This window comes from Diadema antillarum, unplaced genomic scaffold, assembly GCF_040938485.1.
Source record: "Diadema antillarum isolate AM-2024a unplaced genomic scaffold, OU_Dant_1.0 seq00001139_RagTag, whole genome shotgun sequence".
NCBI classification, from domain to species: domain Eukaryota; kingdom Metazoa; phylum Echinodermata; class Echinoidea; order Diadematoida; family Diadematidae; genus Diadema; species Diadema antillarum.
Window position 1 is genome coordinate 948,506 of NW_027271951.1, and position 19,632 is coordinate 968,137.

Genomic DNA, 19,632 nt, shown 5'->3' on the forward strand with positions numbered 1-19,632 from the left:
CCGATGTTTCTCTACTTAGCGTCGTTGCTACCAAATACCCAATTTACTGGAAATTTAGTGAAATTTTCATTATGGGCTAGTTCGATCTCATCACCGTTCGAGAATCATTACACAGAATAATTTTGTTTTAAAACATGATCGTGAACCAAATTGTTTACTTTGATCTTAATTTGTAAGGTCATTCTATAGAATCACTATTTTCTTGTATTCACGCAGTTTCTTTAAAGCTTGTGAATGCGTCATAAGAAATGAAAAAGAAAGTCCGAATTCAATGATTTGTTTCCTCTCAACAAAGAAGAAAGAGCTTTGCACCTAATTCACAAAATTCGTGCTGTGTTACATATGTTGTTACACATAATTTAATATACATTGCGTCATTGGCAAAGACACAAAGGACAAAAACCGCAGGACACGGAATGAAAGATAGAGAAGAAAAAGGGCATTTCATTCGCTCTATTACTTTCAAATTCTTTGGTATTTGTGGCAAACTGCAAGTAATTAGATTATCAAGCATCTAAAATTGGTAATTTGTTATTCACGAATTCATAGCGTTCTCTTTCTTGATAATCAATTAGTTTAGTACCTTGCACGAAATTTTAACGGTTTTACACGTTGGGAACGGGTTCAAGCCCGTTTTCAATGTAATGTACAGCTGTCACTTGTTATTCACTTGAATTCATAGCGTTCTCTTTCTTGATAACCAACTATTTAGTACACCTTGCACGAACATTTAGCGGTTTTACACATTGGGAACGGGTTTAAGCCCGATTTCAATGCCATGTACGATTCACCCAGTACGGATTTCTTTCTCCGATGTTTCTTTATTTTGCGTCGTTACTGCCAAAGGCCTTTCATTCGTTCTATTACTTTCAAATACTTTGGTACTTGTGGCAAACTGCAATAGACTATCAAGCATCTTATATTGGCCATTTATCATTCATTTCAATTCATAACACACCCTTATTTGAAAAATGATTATTTCGTTTACCTTGCACGAAAATTTGACGGTTTTACGTTGAAAACGGTTTCAAACCAGTTTTCAAAGTAATATACGATTTACCCAATAACGGATTCTTGTCATTTTGTCGAACCTTGCACAGATTTGTAACGAGTAACAAAATCGACGAAATTGACAGAACAAATACAAGGAATTTTCTCACCTTGCATACCAGATCGAATATACTTGCCCGATGTTCCTCTACTTTGCGTCGTTACTACCAAATACCCAATTTACTGGAAATTCCGTGAAACTTTCATTATGGGCTAATTCGATTTCATCACCGTTATAACACCGAGAGTCATTACACACACTCATTTCGTTTTAAAACATGATTGTGAACCAAATTGTCTACTTTGCTCTTCATTTGTAAAGTCATGCTATGGAATCAGTATTTTCTTGTATTCACATAGTTTCTTTTAAATTTGTGACTTGCCTCATAAGAAATGAAAACGAAATTCCCAATTCAATGATTTGTTTCCTTTCAACAAAGAAGAAAGAAATTCCCAATTCAATGATTTGTTTCCTTTCAACAAAGAAGAAAGAAATTCCCAATTCAATGATTTGTTTCCTTTCAACAAAGAAGAAAGAGCTTTGTACCTAATTCACAAAATTCGCGCTGTGTTACATATGTTGTTACATATAATTTACTATACATTGCGTCATTGGTAGTAATGACGCAAAAATAAGAAACCATAGGACAAGCAATTACAGATAGAGAAGAAAAAGGGCATTTCATTCTCTCTATTTCTTTCAAATTCTTTGAAACTTGTTGCAATCTGCAAGTAATTAGACTATCAAGCATCTAAAATTGGTAATTTGTCATTCACGAGTTCATAGTGTTCTGTTTCTTGATAATCAATCATTTCGTATACCTTGCACGAGATTTTTAACGGTTTTACACGTTGGGAATGGGTTCAAGCCCGTTTTCAATGTAATGTGCAATTGTTCACTTGTCACACTCTTTCTTGAAAATTGATCATTTCTTTTACCTTGCACGAAAATTTGACGGTTTTACGTTGGAAACGGTTTCGAACCCGTTTTCAATGAAATGTACATTGTAATTCATAGCGTTCTCTTTCTTGATAACCAATCATTTAGTACATCTTGCACCAAAATTTAACGGTTTTATACCACTGGGAACGTGTCATGTACGATTCCCCCAGTAACTGATTTCTTTCTCCGATGTTACTCTACTTTGCGTCGTTACCGCCAAATACCCAATTTACCGTAAATTCAATGAAACTTCCAAAATTCTGCTAGTTCGATTTCAGCACCGTTATAATGCCGAGACTCATTACACAGACTTTGAAACCACAATCGTGAACCAAATTGTGCGATCCTAATTTGTAAAGTCATGCTGTAGAATCACTATGTTCTTGTATTATGCAGTTTCTTTTAAACTTGTGTGATTTGTGTCATCAGAAATGAAAACTAAATTCACATTTATAATGATTTGTTTCCTTTCAACAAAGAAGAAAGAGCTTTGTACCTAATTCACAAAATTCGCGCTGTGTTACATATGTTGTTACATATAATTTACTATACATTGCGTCATTGGTAGTAATGACGCAAAAATAAGAAACCATAGGACAAGCAATTACAGATAGAGAAGAAAAAGGGCATTTCATTCTCTCTATTACTTTCAAATTCTTTGAAACTTGTGGCAATCTGCAAGTAATTAGACTATCAAGCATCTAAAATTGGTAATTTGTCATTCACGAGTTCATAGTGTTCTGTTTCTTGATAATCAATTATTACGTATACCTTGCACGAGATTTTTAACGGTTTTACACGTTGGGAATGGGTTCAAGCCCGTTTTCAATGTAATGTGCAATTGTTCACTTGTCACACTCTTTCTTGAAAATTGATCATTTGTTTTACCTTGCACGAAAATTTGACGGTTTTACGTTGGAAACGGTTTCGAACCCGTTTTCAATGAAATGTACATTGTAATTCATAGCGTTCTCTTTCTTGATAACCAATCATTTAGTACATCTTGCACCAAAATTTAACGGTTTTATACCACTGGGAACGTGTCATGTACGATTCACCCAGTAACTGATTTCTTTCTCCGATGTTACTCTACTTTGCGTCGTTACCGCCAAATACCCAATTTACCGTAAATTCAATGAAACTTCCCAAATTCTGCTAGTTCGATTTCAGCACCGTTATAATGCCGAGACTCATTACACAGACTTTGAAACCACAATCGTGAACCAAATTGTGCGATCCTAATTTGTAAAGTCATGCTGTAGAATCACTATGTTCTTGTATTATGCAGTTTCTTTTAAACTTGTGTGATTTGTGTCATCAGAAATGAAAACTAAATTCACATTTTTAATGATTTGTTTCCTTTCAACAAAGAAGAAAGAGCTTTGTACCTAATTCACAAAATTCGCGCTGTGTTACATATGTTGTTACATATAATTTACTATACATTGCGTCATTGGTAGTAATGACGCAAAAATAAGAAACCATAGGACAAGCAATTACAGATAGAGAAGAAAAAGGGCATTTCATTCTCTCTATTACTTTCAAATTCTTTGAAACTTGTGGCAATCTGCAAGAAGAAAGAGCTTTGTACCTAATTCACAAAATTCGCGCTGTGTTACATATGTTGTTACATATAATTTACTATACATTGCGTCATTGGTAGTAATGACGCAAAAATAAGAAACCATAGGACAAGCAATTACAGATAGAGAAGAAAAAGGGCATTTCATTCTCTCTATTACTTTCAAATTCTTTGAAACTTGTGGCAATCTGCAAGTAATTAGACTATCAAGCATCTAAAATTGGTAATTTGTCATTCACGAGTTCATAGTGTTCTGTTTCTTGATAATCAATCATTACGTATACCTTGCACGAGATTTTTAACGGTTTTACACGTTGGGAATGGGTTCAAGCCCGTTTTCAATGTAATGTGCAATTGTTCACTTGTCACACTCTTTCTTGAAAATTGATCATTTCTTTTACCTTGCACGAAAATTTGACGGTTTTACGTTGGAAACGGTTTCGAACCCGTTTTCAATGAAATGTACATTGTAATTCATAGCGTTCTCTTTCTTGATAACCAATCATTTAGTACATCTTGCACCAAAATTTAACGGTTTTATACCACTGGGAACGTGTCATGTACGATTCCCCCAGTAACTGATTTCTTTCTCCGATGTTACTCTACTTTGCGTCGTTACCGCCAAATACCCAATTTACCGTAAATTCAATGAAACTTCCCAAATTCTGCTAGTTCGATTTCAGCACCGTTATAATGCCGAGACTCATTACACAGACTTTGAAACCACAATCGTGAACCAAATTGTGCGATCCTAATTTGTAAAGTCATGCTGTAGAATCACTATGTTCTTGTATTATGCAGTTTCTTTTAAACTTGTGTGATTTGTGTCATCAGAAATGAAAACTAAATTCACATTTTTAATGATTTGTTTCCTTTCAACAAAGAAGAAAGAGCTTTGTACCTAATTCACAAAATTCGCGCTGTGTTACATATGTTGTTACATATAATTTACTATACATTGCGTCATTGGTAGTAATGACGCAAAAATAAGAAACCATAGGACAAGCAATTACAGATAGAGAAGAAAAAGGGCATTTCATTCTCTCTATTACTTTCAAATTCTTTGAAACTTGTGGCAATCTGCAAGTAATTAGACTATCAAGCATCTAAAATTGGTAATTTGTCATTCACGAGTTCATAGTGTTCTGTTTCTTGATAATCAATCATTACGTATACCTTGCACGAGATTTTTAACGGTTTTACACATTGGGAATGGGTTCAAGCCCGTTTTCAATGTAATGTGCAATTGTTCACTTGTCACACTCTTTCTTGAAAATTGATCATTTCTTTTACCTTGCACGAAAATTTGACGGTTTTACGTTGGAAACGGTTTCGAACCCGTTTTCAATGAAATGTACATTGTAATTCATAGCGTTCTCTTTCTTGATAACCAATCATTTAGTACATCTTGCACCAAAATTTAACGGTTTTATACCACTGGGAACGTGTCATGTACGATTCACCCAGTAACTGATTTCTTTCTCCGATGTCACTCTACTTTGCGTCGTTACCGCCAAATACCCAATTTACCGTAAATTCAATGAAACTTCCAAAATTCTGCTAGTTCGATTTCAGCACCGTTATAATGCCGAGACTCATTACACAGACTTTGAAACCACAATCGTGAACCAAATTGTGCGATCCTAATTTGTAAAGTCATGCTGTAGAATCACTATGTTCTTGTATTATGCAGTTTCTTTTAAACTTGTGTGATTTGTGTCATCAGAAATGAAAACTAAATTCACATTTTTAATGATTTGTTTCCTTTCAACAAAGAAGAAAGAGCTTTGTACCTAATTCACAAAATTCGCGCTGTGTTACATATGTTGTTACATATAATTTACTATACATTGCGTCATTGGTAGTAATGACGCAAAAATAAGAAACCATAGGACAAGCAATTACAGATAGAGAAGAAAAAGGGCATTTCATTCTCTCTATTACTTTCAAATTCTTTGAAACTTGTGGCAATCTGCAAGTAATTAGACTATCAAGCATCTAAAATTGGTAATTTGTCATTCACGAGTTCATAGTGTTCTGTTTCTTGATAATCAATCATTACGTATACCTTGCACGAGATTTTTAACGGTTTTACACGTTGGGAATGGGTTCAAGCCCGTTTTCAATGTAATGTGCAATTGTTCACTTGTCACACTCTTTCTTGAAAATTGATCATTTCTTTTACCTTGCACGAAAATTTGACGGTTTTACGTTGGAAACGGTTTCGAACCCGTTTTCAATGAAATGTACATTGTAATTCATAGCGTTCTCTTTCTTGATAACCAATCATTTAGTACATCTTGCACCAAAATTTAACGGTTTTATACCACTGGGAACGTGTCATGTACGATTCACCCAGTAACTGATTTCTTTCTCCGATGTTTCTCTACTTTGCGTCGTTACTGCCAAATACCCAATTTACCGTAAATTCAATGAAATTCGAAAATTGTGCTAATTCGATTTCAGCACCGTTATAATGCCGACACTCATTACACAGACTTTGAAACCATGATCGTGAACCAAATTGTCTGATCTCTATTTGTCATGCTATAGAATCACTATTTTCTTGTATTCATGCAGTTTCTTTTAAACTTCTGATTTGCGTCATAAGAAATGAAAACAAAATTTACATTTTTAATGATTTGTTTCCTTTCAAGAAAGAAGAAAGAGCTTTTCTACCAGATTCACATAATTCGCGGTGTGTGAAAACATTGTTACATATAATTTACTATACATTGCGTTATTGGTTGTAATGACGCAAAGATAAGAAACCATAGGACACGCAATTAAAGGATAGAGAAGAAAAAAGGCATTTCATTCGTTCTATTACTTTCAAATAGTTTAGTACTTGTGGCAAACGGCAATAGACTATCATGCATCTTACATTGGTCATTTATCATTTACTTGAATTCACAGCGCAGTCTTTCTTGAAAATTAATTATTTCGTTTACGTTGCACGAAAAATTGACGCTTTTACGTTGGAAATGGTTTCAAACCTATTTCAACGTAATGTACGATTTACCTAATAACTTATTTTTGTTTTGTCGAACCTTGCACAGATTTCTAGCAAGTAACAAAATCGACGAAATCGACAAAACAAATACAAGGAATTTTCTCTCCTTACATACCAGATCGAATATACCGATGTTTCTCTACTTAGCGTCGTTGCTACCAAATACCCAATTTACTGGAAATTTAGTGAAATTTTCATTATGGGCTAGTTCGATCTCATCACCGTTCGAGAATCATTACACAGAATAATTTTGTTTTAAAACATGATCGTGAACCAAATTGTTTACTTTGATCTTAATTTGTAAGGTCATTCTATAGAATCACTATTTTCTTGTATTCACGCAGTTTCTTTAAAGCTTGTGAATGCGTCATAAGAAATGAAAAAGAAAGTCCGAATTCAATGATTTGTTTCCTCTCAACAAAGAAGAAAGAGCTTTGCACCTAATTCACAAAATTCGTGCTGTGTTACATATGTTGTTACACATAATTTAATATACATTGCGTCATTGGCAAAGACACAAAGGACAAAAACCGCAGGACACGGAATGAAAGATAGAGAAGAAAAAGGGCATTTCATTCGCTCTATTACTTTCAAATTCTTTGGTATTTGTGGCAAACTGCAAGTAATTAGATTATCAAGCATCTAAAATTGGTAATTTGTTATTCACGAATTCATAGCGTTCTCTTTCTTGATAATCAATTAGTTTAGTACCTTGCACGAAATTTTAACGGTTTTACACGTTGGGAACGGGTTCAAGCCCGTTTTCAATGTAATGTACAGCTGTCACTTGTTATTCACTTGAATTCATAGCGTTCTCTTTCTTGATAACCAACTATTTAGTACACCTTGCACGAACATTTAGCGGTTTTACACATTGGGAACGGGTTTAAGCCCGATTTCAATGCCATGTACGATTCACCCAGTACGGATTTCTTTCTCCGATGTTTCTTTATTTTGCGTCGTTACTGCCAAAGGCCTTTCATTCGTTCTATTACTTTCAAATACTTTGGTACTTGTGGCAAACTGCAATAGACTATCAAGCATCTTATATTGGCCATTTATCATTCATTTCAATTCATAACACACCGTTATTTGAAAAATAATTATTTCGTTTACCTTGCACGAAAATTTGACGGTTTTACGTTGAAAACGGTTTCAAACCAGTTTTCAAAGTAATATACGATTTACCCAATAACGGATTCTTGTCATTTTGTCGAACCTTGCACAGATTTGTAACGAGTAACAAAATCGACGAAATTGACAGAACAAATACAAGGAATTTTCTCACCTTGCATACCAGATCGAATATACTTGCCCGATGTTCCTCTACTTTGCGTCGTTACTACCAAATACCCAATTTACTGGAAATTCCGTGAAACTTTCATTATGGGCTAATTCGATTTCATCACCGTTATAACACCGAGAGTCATTACACACACTCATTTCGTTTTAAAACATGATTGTGAACCAAATTGTCTACTTTGCTCTTCATTTGTAAAGTCATGCTATGGAATCAGTATTTTCTTGTATTCACATAGTTTCATTTTAAATTTGTGACTTGCCTCATAAGAAATGAAAACGAAATTCCCAATTCAATGATTTGTTTCCTTACAAAGTCACATCTCAAAATATTCTGTATTTGACACTTGTCAAGTATACTCTCAAAAGGAAGACATTTATAGTCCCACATGCATGTATTTTATGCATCAACCAATGATCTTCCATTTTAATGAGAAAATTCTCACAGTTTCTTTTACAATTTGTATCTTGTGTTTTGCCTTACTAAATCTGCAAGTTTTCATTGGTGAATTGAACTTGCTTTGCTCTGTTAATGACCTTCAAGAGAACTTTGAAGCCAGTGTGCGAAGTGTAGCACACAGCGAAGTATGGTCTTTTTCATTGTCCCATTAGAGGGTAAAGTACAACGGTAGCATATTTAAAGTTACAGAGTTTAGATGGTGGCAAATTTAAGTTTACAGAATGTTTCACATTGGTGTGATTACAAAACAGTCATAATCATGACATATCTTATTTGGTCTTGGGTATAATTTGACCTGCTTCTGACTTCTGGTGCAAGAAAAACAATACATGTACAGGCGGAAACTCGGTATAACGAACACTGCTATAACGAGATATCGGTTATAACGAGGAAATTTTCCCGGTCCCAAATTTCCTTCCACACAAGTTTATGTAAAATGCTACTCTTATAGCGAGATCGGCTATAACGAAATAACTGCTATAAAGAGATAAATTTTGTGACTTCCAAACATAGAAAAACATAGCCAATCAAACCTGCTATAGCGAGGTAAAGCAAAATGCCTTCGGTAAAGCGTTTACTTCGCCTGTGCTATCATCTTCCGAGATTGTAAAGCTTGATGCGCTAAAAACTGTCTTGTACACACATAATCATTTTCTTCAGTGCACTCCAGCTATAGCACTGCATGTTGTACGTGTAAGTGTGTGTGTGCGCGCACACTGATACATGCAGAAAATGTGGTGGGACGGCCATATGTATACATGACATCATCATGACGTTCAGCAGGTGTGAGGCAATCTGATGCTGTGATTGGCCTTCTACGTAGGGAATTCCCCCATCTTCACACACACGCAGTCATAATGTACAGAATATGTCACATACACACACAGCATTGTGCAGACCATTATTCAAGCTTTCCACACAACACACACCCATACGACAACCACTTACCAATCCACAGACAATCTTGATACAATCGCAAGCTATATAAATTTACAAATTCAAACATCTACAATTAATGAGAAACACATTCTTGATATTGGATTTCCTTGGCGAAAAACATCTTTTTACCCATAAAGGTGAGTAATTCCCCCCCCCCCCCACACACAATATCAAGTTATCAGTATTGATTGAAATATGATGGGTAGTCCCACATGTGCAAATTAATGTCTTTATGTTATGCCTTCTTTTATGCCTACTGATATAACGAGATATCGGATATAACGAGGAAAATGACTTGGTCCCGACCATCTCGTTATATCGAGTTTCCACTGTAGTTAGACTTCATGGATCTGAAGTGGCGTGGAAAGCCCAGCTTATCTCATGCTTTGCATGTATCTGAATGGTATCCGGAAGTCACACTTCAGGCAAAATCTCCTGTCAGTCTCTGGACAGTCTACGACATAGTTCATGATAATGTACAAGTTCTGCTTTCATTAAAAAAAAAAAAAAGAAAACTTGTGCAAGACTGGCCATAACAGTTCTTTTGCAGTACAGTTGTACATGTATCAGCAAGTTGTTCCACAAGAACTGGAGCAACATGGTGGAAACACATCAAAATTTCTTTCCCTTGGAGAGTCTGTTATTTCTCTTCATGTGCATCTTCCTCAACCTCCTCCAGTACTTGGGTGTCTCCGGGTCGAGCTCCTCCAGCGGTATGGCTGGCCCCGTGTGGATGTCCCAAAGCCAGTCTGGGTACTCCTCATCAGGTTTCAATTCAACATCTGTGCCTTCTTTGAAGTAATTGGAGCCCGCACAGTTCTCAACCAAATATTTGGGATCAGTGTTGACCTGCAGAATATCATACAGCCGCTCTGTCTTGGCGCCAGCTCCCTTTCCCTTGGCTACAGAGAGGAGAGGAAAGTACAGGGCATTTTAGTGACACTAAATTTTAATAGATATGTTCATGGTGAAAAATTAATTTCATGAAGTGAAAGGCCATGTTCTACGTGCAAAGACTTCATTTGATGCTGTTTGTTGGAAAATGATGGGATCGCAGTCAAACACTACAGAATTATGACACTTTGTATCGATTCCTATTCCCACCCTATTCCCCTTGTACATTGTCATTACATTTAGCTGTCTAACGATATATTCATTGAGTTAACAATATAATTTCTCATATTCCAATTTTGATATTGAAAGTGATAATGAAAAGGTACTACATGTGTAGCCACAGTTCAGAGAGGAAAGTTGTGTTGGTAGAGAGGAGAAAGGAGAGTTACAATGTAGATTTCGCACATGATTAAATTCTTGCCTATTCAGTCGTCAATACAAGACAACTATCGAACATTTACAGTCTGCTGTCGTACTGGTGGCACAAGTCACATTGTCATTATGATAGGTGCACAAACGCAACACACAAGGTACATCACCATGCATATTAATATGACCTTGGCCTTGTCAACTGAACTGGTGCATATACGCAACATGCACGTAGAGCTCTACTAATGCAGCAATAAAGTTTAAAGCCTGACTGTCCTTGTCTTTTATTCTTAATACATGTACTGTATACACTGTTATTTTTGCGAATGAGGAGGTAATAGACATTTTCGTGAGATGTAGTTTTCGCGAACTAATGCCGATGCTAACGTAAATGCACTATTACCCTAGCGCTAACTACACGTATACACAGCCCTGTCGCTGTACACAAGTGTCGCGACAGGCCATGCTTTGCATGGCGTCTGGTTGGGCTACCCTTGCGCATAAAGACATTTTTGCGTGTTATTAAATTGGCGATCCAACTGTGTTTCGCAAAATTCGCAAAAATAACAGCTTATACAGTATGGGAAGTAATTTGGTACAATGTACCACTACTAAGTACTATTAAACTACCACTACCAGTAATATCATTATGACTGGATGGCAATGCAATGACATGACATGTGCACTTTAACGCTATTGCACAAAGCTTAAATAAAGACTTAACTACTGTAAAACTAAAAAGTGGATATTTTCATGCCACACGCTCAGCGGGGTAAGAAGAGTTTCGCATGTTTTTAATTCCACAAAATCAAGACGACTACTGCAGTACTGGAACATATGGTAGGCAAAAATATTTGTGCGCTTTTATTTTCGCGCTAGTTTCAGGTTGCGCAAAATGCAAGAAAATTTCAACACCGCAAAAATTTCCATTTTTACAGTAGTATAATTACTCTGGCCAAGGACTCTTAGGAAGGTGCACCAAATGTGAATGCATACAACCTAGAACAACCTACAATATTCGTAAATAACCTTGGGCATGGGCTTTAGTGTCCTGTTGTCGTGGTTGTTGTGTTCTCAGTGTTAGATTTAATAATAAGATTCTTCTTCTTCTTCTTCAGATCAGGTTAGCCATCACAATCAACAAGTTGATTATTCTGTCACTTTTGTAGAGAGGTTGGCAGTGCACTTTGCATAAATTTTTAATAATTGGCTTTGATAATTGATAATTGCAAATAAGGGACTCAATTGCAATGAACTTGAAAAAAAAATGCATGGCATTAATACATGTACGTGCATTGGAATGCATTCAATAACTTACATGAAAGCTCATGTATGGGACCACACAGTGATATGCAATGACATTAACAAAATACGAAACTAAAAGAACTATCCTGGCACAATATTACCTGCTTTCTTGGCATATCCAGACGTAGGGACTAGGGCTCCTGTGCCTCTTATCTTGAGAAACAGGTAATGAGATACACATGCATAACTGTTACGAGGTGAATTTGTCAAGGTAGTTGCGCACCTGACACACATGGATAACGCCATGATGCCGCTCGCCGCCCGCTGAACGTAACGCTGTAAATTACAATTTTTGCTACGACCGTGTCGTGTAACTGTAGCAGGCAGCACATAGTGTACGCACGATCTTCATTCGCGTGGTACCTGAGCGAGATTCTTCCAAATAGCTTCTTTGCTCTGGAAGAATCAACATCTCCGTTTGGTTTTATTCTCTATTTGCGGATATTTGTAAGTCGAAACTGCTGCATGCTTTTACATAGTTTAGGCCAGACTAGCCCGACCAGACGCTCACTGGGCTGTGTAGAAGGCCAGACGTTAGGCCCAGGCAGGGCGACACAGAATTTGTACTGTCCCACCTATTTAATTTGCTGTCTGTGTGAACATCACACCTGAGTCTGAGAGTGAGGTTTATTTTTGCTATTGAGTGTATAAACTAATGATGGTGTGTATAAATGTGCCATGTGTTTGTTTGTGTGCCGCTGCACTAGCTGTCACATCACAATCATGATGAATCAGGGTCGATTAGAACCAGGGTCAGGGAAGTATCACCACCATACGATGAAGATTTTGTTCATATTACTCTTTTTCATTTCTTCTGCATTTTCTGAGGTTCAGTTCATGATATGCAGTACATGTACATGGTGAGTGAGGAGATATTCATTGATCATGGTGCAATGCTAGGTCAAGGATGCTGTGCTACTAGTGGTGTAACATTCCACCATGGATGTTAATCTTGATTTGCTCTTTTAGCGAGTGGTATGCTGATGATTATTGTGTAGTGGTAGCAACACCTACTCACTAATTAAAGTCAAATACACTATAGGAAATGAAGACATCGAGCACTCTGAGCGTACATTGTAGATGAGGTTTTATTGAGGCCCTGCCGAGGCGAGTTGTCTGAGCAAGTCGCTCATGATGAAATTGTAACACACTCTGCATTTTTACACAAAGAGCAGTCGGTATTTATACATGTAGTCGGGTGCCCGTGCATTGGCCGCTAATGCAATACAAATTGCATTGCGTTAGCGGCCAATGCACGGGCACCCGACGACGTAGAACAGCAGAGAGGTGACTCACCCCTCTGGTATCAGACAGTGAAACAAGTGGTCAGTGTTGACAAGCGGTTACCTTGGAATTGTTTTGAAGAGAACCAGCGGAGATGATAAATTTTACTGACCCACAGAGAGAGAAGGAGAGAGAGAGTGGGAAAGACGGAGAAATCGGAGCGGAGAGAGAGAGGGAGAGAGAGATTGTGGAGGAGAGAGAAACAGAGAAAAGTTGAGCTGCTACACTCCGAAGTGGTTGAGATCAAGAGATAAAAAGACAGTAAATTTGAGTAAATGTCTCCTGCTGTACTATTAAACATTTGAACTTCTCATTCATTAACAATTAACATTTTGGGCATGGGTACAGTAAGAAGTTAAGATGATTTGTTTGTTTGGTGCAAAGTAGTTGTAACCATGCCCATGGCATGGGTGCTTGTAAAACTTCTAAAAGTTGTAAATTTATTTGCAGACTCTCTCTAATTAAGATACCCTTTTTGACAAGGAGATGCAGTAATGAAGCAGCAGACCAAGAAGGATAAAGTTGATTCAATGTTTTAGAGGATAATCCTCTGATGGCGTTGCAGAAAAACAGAGCTTTTTCTGCTCTCACTCTGTTTCTTGGCTGTGGTCTCCTGGTTGTGTTACAATGTATTTTTTTTTAAAGAAATTTGTAAGTGATACAGGTACATGTGTCCATGACCATGGCACTATATACAGTGTGCACATTCATGAGAGGATGTTCAAGGCAGAATCTTCAATTAAGTTGAAAGAAGTGAACTGCCAAGAAGAAGAAGAAGAAGAAGAAGATCTAAGAAAAAGAAGAAGAAACTACATAAAGGTGCAAAAAGAAATTACTGCCATTTCTGGGAAAAAAGAATGAAGTCAGAAGTAGAAAGTGAGAGCAGAGGGCCAACAAGATGAAGTTGGAATGTGAAACATTTTTTGGCCAGACAGCTGGTACGATGCATGACCTTTCATGTATTTTTTTTATTTTGGTGTTTTGTTTTGTTTTTTCCTAACCAGAGCAAATTTATCTTTCAGGTCACTTGGGATATTAACAAGCAGGTATAGACAGTACTGAATTTCTTCAGCTTGATACAATCGATCAATTACCAATAATTCAAATTATATATCCTCGCTCTTCCTTTGTAGGCAAGTTCAGATTTCATCTGCCTGAAATCATGTCTGGAGTGGGACAGTCATTAGGAGGATCTTCAACCAAGGAGGTCAATGCTGCCACCCTCTGTCGCATGGGACAGGAAACTGTCCAGGATCTAGTGGCTGAAATGCAGGACATGTTCAGCAATCTCAAGGGTGTTCAGGTACAGAATATATAAATTATGATGTAGATACAGGCAAATTTATTTCATTATGATTGTTGTGGAAATGAAATGTAATGATAAAAATGCATGCTCAGTATGTTTCACAATTTCTGCCCCTGTTGAGAGACATGACATTTTAAGTTCATGTGGTAGTCATGTAGAGTTTTTTCCCCTCCTGCCTACAGTACAAAATATGTTACAGGAGTTGTAATATATGCAAATATAATATATAGGTACTGATGGAGTAATGTGAAAGAAGACATGATATGTCATTCCACAGAACAGTTGATTTAGAAATAAAATACAGTGTACATTGTATGCATGGTATGTGTATTCTTCACACAATGTATTGCATGTATAGTGTAATAAGTGATTGAAATGACTTCATGTTACAATATGTAGGTGGGATTTAATTTGAAGTGAAGTTACTGTTCAAACCTTTAATACATCATGAGAAATAGGGTCTACTCTCTAATTTTGTGTTTTTTCACTTGTGCAAAACATCTGAAATCAAAAAGGTTAAAAGATAGATGTTACCGAATATCACAACAACAAAGAGGGTAGTACTGTTAAGAGTATATTCCAATGTACATTCATTCCCTTTTGTTCCCCCACAAAGTTTGATTTGCAACCCAGACGTAGATACAAGGGTTCTTCCAATGAGAAGATTCCGTACATTAGCATAATTTATAATGTTATTAGTCTAAGACTCAATATTCCTGGAGGAGAGTACCCACTTTGAATGATCTATTATTAGTTTAATGTGTAAAAATCATTTTCTTCTATCTATTTGAAACTAACCAATCAGAATGGACTATGTAATCATTTCAGCAGATTCCATTAGGTATTCCAGATTAAAAATTAATACAGTGTATCCTCTGAGAGATTTTGGTTTCTCTCATTTCTTCCAGCTGCCCAATGGCCGGAGCAACACCCAGCAGAGCCACCAAGAAAAGGTGTCCAAACTGCAAGATATCACCAAACACATTGAGGTTCACTTCAAGAAACTGCGTCTCCTCTACGACAAGTGCATTCAGATTTCTAGCGGCATACACACTGCCAGTGGAACACACACTCCCAGTGAAGTGAGTAATGATTCCCTTGGTACAGTGTGATACAGATGTATCCCATCATCTTGTGGCTTTTGAATGTGGTGCGAGTTAGAAATCCAATGTTTCATAAATTTGAATACTTCAGTAACCCTGACATTTTAAGGCTGTGACAGGGTAAAAATGAGATAAATTGCTGTTTAAATTTACAGCTTATAAATAGTCTCAATGTAAAAAAAGAATCCCCCTAACAAACAAACAAAACAAACAAAAAACCTGTCGTATCATGCACATTGGACTGAATTTACCCACCAGTTACAGCTGAAATAGTCTCAATGTCAGAAAAAAAATCCCCAAAACAAACAAAGAAAACAAACCAAAAACCTGTCGTATCATGCTCATTGAATTGAATGTACTCACCAGTTCAGCTCAGTTACACTCCGCCGTTGATTTGACAAGCCATAGACACCACTCTGTCATTAACCCTGACTGTGTATGTACCTAACTTCATATTGATAATGATTATTCAGTAGTAATTAATCACTTTCATTTTGTTAGAGAGAACATGCATTTGATACATGCACATCATATCCATGAAATACAGTATATTTGTGTCGATGTGAATTAAAATTGGCAGCGGCTTCACAAGGCAGCTGTTTATGTTTATATGTCAGTTATTCACATAATATCATTTAGCTCACATTGAATCAATTTTAAGTTTATTGTGCAAGTTCTGTTACTCTGTAAGGACACCAGAGAAGTTACATAATGTCCGTAAGCCATGCTGTGTTCTTACAGGATCTGATAACGTGGAAAGACACTCCAAACAGCAAGGACCTGACAGCCCTTGGCTCTCGTGAGAGGGTGCAGTACATGAATGAAGAAAAGATTGAATTGATTCAGGTGAGTTCTTGAATTACAGTGTATGATTTTTGTTTGTTGCCCCATATTGATACTCCACAAATTCTTATTTTCATTGCATTTGACTAATAATGCAGGTACAGTGGGGTGGATTTACAAATAAACACTGATGATATTTACAAGCACTAATTAACAAACTTATCTACCTGTATCTTGCTCTAAATTTAAAGTTCCTTGTATAGTACAAGATATCGTTTTGCAGGCCCTGACAAGACAAGACTAGTTACATTGTATAATGGAGAGTCCATGATGTTTCACGTTATCTTGTTGTTCTGGCTTTATCCACTGAAGATTATCATTGACATGTTCATATACACTTGTGTATAGTACATTCATACTTCATGTTTTGGTACATTGACCTTATTCCAAGAACTCTGGCTACATTTCATTGTGATTTAATTGCTTGTTCAGGGCTGCATTATTTGTTTTCCCTTTTTTGAAAATACATGTACTTGTTGATAATTAAGATAAGTCTTTTTGCGCATGGGAGATTGTCGTTAGGCTGTGGGAGTTCGCATAGGGTTAACAACATTCTGCCATGCGCAGAGAGGTGTGTTAACAGCATTCTGCCGTGTGCAGGATGAAGTGTTGTTCATAAATTTAGTTGTTTCTCAAATCATCTCTTCTAGTTTTGTGTTGTTTATGTGAGAATCCTTAAACGATTTCATGCTTCAGACACCACTCTCAGATAAATAGTAAGTTTTGTGCTTTAACTAGTCCTTTCTTCTTCTGCTTTTGTTTTGTGAGGTCTGTATAGATGTCATTGTAAATTTAATACATTGACATAATATCTCCACAATGTTGATACTGGATGATTTTTATGCCTTCTGTTTCCAGCAAGTGCAAGCAAAGAATCGCCAACTCAGGCAAGTCATGGACCAGATGCGATCATTGATGTGGGACATCAACACAATGCTTGCCATGAGACATTCAACATCAGACTGGAAGTAATACATGTACAGACCAGCTTGACAGTACAACACTTGTATCACAGTGCTGAAAGGGACTGAGATGTGTGTACCTGGTATACGTATCGACATGTCATGCCATGTGGCACTTGCCTTCTGTGACGTTGCAAGAAGGATGAACTATGTTGAAAAGAAAGGTTTACCCAGTATGACAGGTGTTATCACTATGGGAAGAACTGCGCTATCCTGCTGTATGGTCTTTGTCCTGTGAAGTTATCCTTGGGCATTGGAACAACTTTGATGTCATTCTCACCAAGTGATTGAAAGAAAGTGTCAGAATATTGGACAGGACAGGACATAACGGACAGCTCTAGTAATCTGCTGAACAAAACATACATGTAGGACGAAAGATAGTGATGTGTTGTGTGCTTTCACCAGTGACATCAGATGGATCTCCGGAGGAGTTTACATCTGATGAATTAGGACCATGCAAGACTTAATCAGGGTCATTGACCATTGCTGAAAATCCACCAGCTCCCACATATGAGTTTGCTTGGGGGACAGTTTCACATGGCATGCCCATAGTGTTTGCGATTTTCCTCTTGATCTCTGGGTACACAGTCACCTGTAACTGTATGCAGGGCTGCACACTAACCCATTTTTCTACTGGTCCGACCTGTCTGTAGGACCAGTAGGTACCCAGTTTTTCCATTTTTTACTGGTCCATTCCTGAAGAGGTTACTGGTCCAACAGTGATTTTTACTGGTCAGGGACTGTCAGACCAGTGCCACTGTGCAGCGTTGCTGTATGACACCACTGCGTAATGACCAATGTCATATGGTTATACAATGTCACTTGTGTAGGTGCTGTTGATGACATTCTGATGTTACACTCTGTCACCAAGCAGCATACTGAGAGTGATACATGTTGACCCTTTTAAGATTAGTATTCCACCACGATTCTACAGACAGTGTAGCTGTTGTGTATCAAAAGGGTATTGTCTGATGTGCATACTGTTATCTGTCGTGGATTTGGTGCTATGTATATATGCTCAAAACAGGGATGAGAATTATGTATCATAGCTTCTGTGACAAGTATTAATATCATTTAGTAGTGAAAAATTGAGCAAAGAAAATGGGATTCCATCGGGATCTAAACCCAAGACCTCCGGATTGCTAGCCCAGTGCTCTACCGACTGAGCTTTAGAGAGCCTTAGTTCAGTGTTCATCCCAGAAACCCTAAATTCTCAATGCTTAGAGTATATTGAAGGCAGACAGGAATACCCAACCTGTGAAATACAGAATGCCTTTTGTGCTAATGGAGGAACTAGACACTGGACGTGGGTAGATAAGCTTTGTCGACATTAATAATCCAAGATGACAACTACATGTACTTTGTCTTTGGAACTGGTATACCAGGTTCCCATTGGGTCATCTCATAGTAACTTGCCTACTTTGAACTCCAGGACATGTTGGATTAGACTCTTAAGGAGATCAGGCTTGTATCCAGATCTTCCAAGGAATACTGTACAATATACTGTAAAGCTGGAAACATTCATACAATGTAGCTTGTAATTTTTGTGAATTGGAGCCAACGGCCATTTTTGCAGCATGACATTTTCACAAATTGCCACTGACTTTCAATGCATATAGTGTAGACAAGAACTTTGATGTGCATTTTGATGTTGCAAAAATTCAGATGCACACGAAAATTTCTGGTTTTACAGTACAGTATACTGGTATGTAGAAGGTAAGCAAATAAGGAGATGTACACGTGTAGCAATTCATCAATGCAATGTACTTCTTTTTGGATCATAATGTGTTTTATTCTTGTAAATTTGGAGACAAACTGAGTTATGGAGTTGGGGTTTTTTTCCCCGTTCTCATTTTATGCTCTTCCTGAGAAGTTTGCAGATGCTGGTATGCATCAGAACTAATCGATCATCTTCTTTTCCAAGAGGTCATTAGATTGTCCTCTTATCTTTCCATTTGTTTATTTATTTATTTATTTATTCATTTATTTAATTTATTTATATGTTTTATTTTCACAGGGTGGCCCCGTCAGTGGGTTAAACACTGTTGTTCTTGGAGGCCCTGCATGAACACATACATACAAATAAACACATAATAATAATAATACAATACCAACATCAAGTTTGCAGTATCAAATCTGTATATAACTTTGAAGAGAGGAGAGAAATATGACTTGATATAAATTGGTATCGTAAGTCCAGATACACTAAAGGGTAAGTGAAAATTGCACCTTTTCACTGCTGCATATGTATACAAATACAGTGTATGTTCTAGAAGAGTT

At 37.0% G+C, this 19,632-nt stretch overlaps 2 protein-coding genes across 2 annotated transcripts; one reads left to right on the top strand and one right to left on the bottom strand.

The window, feature by feature from the left end:
- Positions 1 to 9,859: 9,859 nt before the first annotated feature.
- LOC139744136 (large ribosomal subunit protein mL54-like) lies at positions 9,860 to 12,100 on the bottom strand. The gene is made up of 2 exons (XM_071654590.1): positions 11,956 to 12,100; positions 9,860 to 10,188 (listed from the first exon to the last, which is right to left on the bottom strand). The coding sequence occupies exons 1-2, from the start codon at positions 12,098 to 12,100 to the stop codon at positions 9,899 to 9,901; spliced, it is 435 nt and encodes a 144-aa protein (XP_071510691.1). The 3' UTR covers positions 9,860 to 9,898.
- Positions 12,101 to 12,249: 149 nt separating this feature from the next.
- On the top strand, positions 12,250 to 17,362 carry LOC139744131 (mediator of RNA polymerase II transcription subunit 30-like). The gene is made up of 5 exons (XM_071654586.1): positions 12,250 to 12,301; positions 14,272 to 14,441; positions 15,353 to 15,526; positions 16,289 to 16,393; positions 17,249 to 17,362. Exons 2-5 carry the CDS (start codon positions 14,301 to 14,303, stop codon positions 17,360 to 17,362), a joined length of 534 nt encoding a protein of 177 aa, XP_071510687.1. The 5' UTR covers positions 12,250 to 12,301; positions 14,272 to 14,300.
- Positions 17,363 to 19,632: the final 2,270 nt, after the last annotated feature.

Coding starts and splice junctions, on each gene's coding strand:
- LOC139744136 (XM_071654590.1), bottom strand. CDS start 12,100: ATGGCGTTATCCATGTGTGTCAGGTGCGCAACTACCTTGACAAATTCA. Junction 10,189..11,955: donor TGGATATGCCAAGAAAGCAG/GTAATATTGTGC, acceptor TCCTCTCTGTAG/CCAAGGGAAAGGGAGCTGGC.
- LOC139744131 (XM_071654586.1), top strand. CDS start 14,301: ATGTCTGGAGTGGGACAGTCATTAGGAGGATCTTCAACCAAGGAGGTC. Junction 15,527..16,288: donor GAACACACACTCCCAGTGAA/GTGAGTAATGAT, acceptor GTGTTCTTACAG/GATCTGATAACGTGGAAAGA. Junction 16,394..17,248: donor AAAAGATTGAATTGATTCAG/GTGAGTTCTTGA, acceptor TTCTGTTTCCAG/CAAGTGCAAGCAAAGAATCG.